The 4,828-nt window shown below is 36.7% G+C and overlaps 1 protein-coding gene across 1 annotated transcript in view; it reads right to left on the minus strand.

Moving 5' to 3' along the window:
* Nucleotides 1-3,863, minus strand: part of Smp_016600 — a 60,217-nt gene extending 56,354 nt beyond the window's left edge. Inside the window, exon 1 of the mRNA XM_018798418.1 lies at nucleotides 3,687-3,863. Within this exon, the coding sequence (XP_018653362.1) occupies nucleotides 3,687-3,830 (144 nt within the window). The 5' untranslated portion in view covers nucleotides 3,831-3,863. The remainder of the gene's footprint in view (nucleotides 1-3,686) is intronic.
* Between the last annotated feature and the right edge of the window lie 965 nt (nucleotides 3,864-4,828).

Raw genomic sequence — 4,828 nt, forward strand, 5'->3', positions numbered from 1 at the left:
ACGAAGCGATATGAATCAGCGTTTCAGCGTGATGCCGAAAGGAGATGTTTATTCTTAAAAATGGGAAAACTTACATAAAAGGGTACGTGTGCTGCTACAAGTCTCGGAAAGCAACTGCAGTGTAGTACGACGGTTCAGGTCATAAAATAATGCATGACGTTCGAATAAGATGATTCACGTGTCTAACTGGATTCCACTGCTGGCCACTATCCATCTTTGCTTATCATGCCAGTGAATTAAGGCTTTATTGAGGTAATACGCACAGTATTCACATATACCAATTAGAGACTGACCGGTTGTAGTCCTAACACATCGATTGGAAGATTCAAACAAACAATACTAAATGAATTCTTAGAACTACTTCTCTTACTGAGCATTATACAGTACCAAACGTTTAACTTTTGTTAACCCCAAACGATCCAATGATTATCTTCGACTATCATTCATTGAAATATTTCAAGGATACCAGATAATAATTAAAAAAATATTTTCATTTTCATTTGAATATTACCGACAAATAGATGAAATCCCTGTACCCTTATCATGTGTGAATATAATCAGGTGTTCATTTGTTTATCAACATATTTGTCACCTTTTTTTATTTGTAAAGTAATTTGTTCATTATTAGTTAGACACTTATCTTTACAGAATTAAGTAAACAATGTGACTATTTACTTCGTAATATAGATATATAAATCATTAAGAGGACGAATAGCGAATGTTCGGAGCTGAATTTAGGTTGATCTATTCGATGGATTTATCCGAGTGAGTTGGGAAAACCTGATTCTGAACATGTGGTGTACATGGGTTGGAGGATCTTGTGGGGAAAAAGTAGCATATGAACCTATTCTTAATCCCTAGTCACCATTAGAAGGCATCTCCTGTCGTTACTCTATTGCCTTGTAGATTAGATTACAAGGCCTAAGACCCTGAGGGTGGTCCCATAAAAAAATCACATGCTTCTGTTTGGGGATTCGAAAAGTATCCTAGTCCTCTTACGAATTCTATGTCTCACATATATAATCAGGTGTCCATTTGTACCCATATTTATGTGTTCAAATAAATAAATATAACTCTGATAGATTGGACAATCAATACCTTATTCAGCTGTCACTCGTATCCCAAAAATTGATAAGAAATTGTTTTCTGAATACATATCTGGGAAGCATCATCGATGAACACGGTGGATCTGATGTAGATGTGAGAGCGCGGATCCGCAAAGCAAGCGCAACATATTTACAACTGAAGAACATCTGGAACTCAAAACAACTGTCTGTCAACCAACGCCAAGATTAGAATTTTCAATACAAATGTGAAGACAGTTCTACTGTATGGGGTGGAAACCCGGGGAACTACGAAAGCCGTCATCTAGAAGATACAAGTGTTTATTAACAGTTGTGTACGCAAGATACTTCGGATCCGTTCGCTAGACACTACCAGCAACAACCTGCTGTGAGAGAGAACAAACCAGATTCCATCCAGCAGAGGAAGAAATCAGGGAGAATTGCTCGAAGTGGATAGGATACACATTGAGGAAAGCACCCAAATGCATCACAAGACAAAACCTAACATGGAATCCTGAAAGTCAAAGGAGAAGAGGGAGACCAAAGAACACCTAACGCTGAGAAATGGAAACAGATATGAGAAGAATGAACAAAAACTGGATAGAACTAGAAAAGAAGGCCCAGGATAGAGTGGGTTGGAGAATGTTGGTTGACGGCCTATGCTCCATTAGGAGTAACAGGCGTAAATAGGTAAGTAAGTTTGTTTTCTGAAAGTAATTAAAACGGTTACACAACGTAATACAAATCAACTCTGACAATCGTATTCTACACACATTATGTAATTCAAAATAGTCAAAATCATAACTCTGTTCCTGCATTTTATTAATAAAAGTAGATTAAGAACATTTATTCAGTTTATCTAGCCAAAACCACAACACTAATTATCGGATTAAAAAAGTCCAAAATAATAAGGTGAACTACTTAAATAATATAAGTAATTATATCACATTCTTGATAATAAGCAAAAACTGGGACAGTAACCATTTTCACTTAGGTATTTGTTTGTTTGAATCTTCCCATTGATGTTTAGGACTGCGATTGATCAGTCTCTAATTGGCATTTGTGTACACTGTGAGTATTACCTTGATATTGCCTCATTTCACATGCTTTGTTAGGAATGATGAAATAAGGCTATATCGAGGCAATACGTACAGTATGCACTTATGGCCAATAAGAGGCTGACCAGTTGCAGTCCTAAACATCAATGGGTAGATTCAAACAAACAATACTAAGTAAATTTTAACTTCACCCCATTGCACAAACAAGTGACTATCAGGAATCAGTATTTGAGTGGATAACGCGATGGCGTTTGAAGCGAAAGTTACTGGGTTCGAGTCCCAGAGTGAACATCAACTGTGAGATGCAGGTACACCCAGCTAACGAGTCCCAAATAGGACGAAGTGTCGCGCGTCCTGGATTCCACTGCTAGCTATTATCCATCTTTGCTTACAGTATCCATTTTCTTTTTAATTTTGATTTATGAGATTAACTCAACTAATATATAGTTGAAATTATATTCTTTTCAAAGTATTTCACTGACTAAATTAGTAACATAGAAAAAAAAACTATACACCTTAATTTTGATGTCGGAAGATAATTAACAATTTTTCTTGGGGGGGAGGAGTGGGTGGAAACAAAATAGATAGAATACTTGATTATTAATGTACTAAGACAAAATATGATTCTGTTTAGTTACAATGGCATATTGGGGGGATGGAAACAAAATACATAGAATCTTTGATTATTCATATACTGAGACAAAATAAGATTCCGTTTAGTTTCTATGGCATATTGGTTAACATACTTTTAGTATAATAGAAGAAAAATAAAATTAAGAACATAATTATAAATGTTAAAACTAGATTCGATGCTTTTGATCTTTAAATGAAATAATATTGATTTAATGAAAAGTACTCAACAAGAACACTGTAAGTATGTGAGAGCTTATGATTAAATGTTTATGTAAAGATGTGATCGTAGTTCAGTAGTTTCTAGGGAATTTTGTCGCCTTGACTTATTGACCTTCCTAGATTCAATCGCTGGTATGACCATTAATAAATACTACAACAATTGATTGATCACTGGGTGGCGATCAATCAACTGTGATTACATCTCAGTCATACAGGAAGTCGGTCGCGGACCGAGTAACGTCTCTGACTGTGAAGCTGCGTGATATGGGATCAAATCCGTCAGGGAGCACCAGTTCGCTAGAGATTACAGGTACACTTTGCTGACGAGTGCCAAGTAGCACGAAACCCGGGTCCAGGGTTTCCTGTTGACCACCTCCAACCACCATCTTATCTGAAAATACTATAACAGATACTTAACACTTCCTGATTTCAATGGTTGTCAAGTTGACATTCAATAGCTAATACAAATGAATTATAATCCATCTGTTTAACACATATCTTTATTAAACTTATGAAATGGTTTAATTACGATAACAAGTGAGGACCTAAAAGCAATAAATGAGCATTTTATCGCATTATGGGACTCCTTAGGAATGTGCATACACTAACCCGCAACCTAAAATCGAACTCTAGGCCACTAATATAACCATCCAACTATAGACCATTGAGCAAGAAATCAATGTTTTTATTTCCAAAAAAAATTTAAAGTTACCTTAGATAATTTATTTCGCCGTTTTGTTTCCCTTTTTTTATTATCTTGATTTATTGTTTTCATTTCATAACCTGTATTATCATTTGGTTTGTTTTTATCAGATTGTAAAAATGTAGTACCATATTCTTCTTCATTAGAATCCATTTGGGAGGGGGGTTTTTATTTTTCGTCAGATGATAATGATATTACTGAAAATAAATGAAAACCGACATTACTATAAAAAGAAGTCATCAGCATCAAATATCATTCAATGGGATTATCATATAAAGCGGTTATGACTTGTGTATACTTGTGAATCGACATAAGTAACGTTCTTATTTTATTTATTTAAACACATAAATATTGGTACAAGGAAGCACCAGATACATATACGCCATACAAATCTCATTTGATTTGTGTGAGGGCTGGGATACTGCCCGAATGCCCAAACCGAAACAGGTGGTTTACTTAGGGGACCACACCCCGAGCCTTTGACCTGAAGGTCTGATCCACAAGGCAGTGGAGCATCGTGAGGAGATGCAGTCCCATAGTAGCCGGTGATCAACGATTGGTTCGTACGCCATTTGTTCCCTCAGGATACTGAAGCTCATGTGTACCATTGGTTTGGAATCAGGGTTTTCCAACTCCCCTAGGTGAACGCTCCATGTCCACCAACCCGGTTAAAGCACCGGACATTCGCTTTCCGTCCTCTCAATTTCGTAAACAACACCCCCGCTGTGAGAAGGCAGTGAGTAGGACTTCCCTGGCAGAGGCTATATATTCGCTGGCCATGTGAGAGCATTTCGAGAGAAAGAGCGGACTCTCCCCACTCTCAACCGTGCCAGGGCATTTGGGGGCCATAAGTAACGTGGCCATTCGTTTGCCAATATGCGACTATGGTTAATGATTTACTCACTGGGTAGGTAGTTTCGTCATTTGTAATCCATTCAATAATGCTTTAGACATTGGTTGTCTAGATGAAGTACTCATTCGTCACAGTAGTTAAATGATTTAGCTTTTAACCCATCAACAGAAAAACAATATATTCTTTCAATTGGTTTATTTGTAAAAGGAGTTGTGTCAATTATAAAATATTCACAGTTTGAACTACAAAATAATCTTAGCTAGACCATCATTGAGAACCTAGAAGCACTAGACGGTCA

The sequence above is a fragment of the Schistosoma mansoni genome, chromosome 6, assembly GCF_000237925.1.
Source record: "Schistosoma mansoni strain Puerto Rico chromosome 6, complete genome".
Taxonomy (NCBI): Eukaryota; Metazoa; Platyhelminthes; class Trematoda; order Strigeidida; family Schistosomatidae; genus Schistosoma; species Schistosoma mansoni.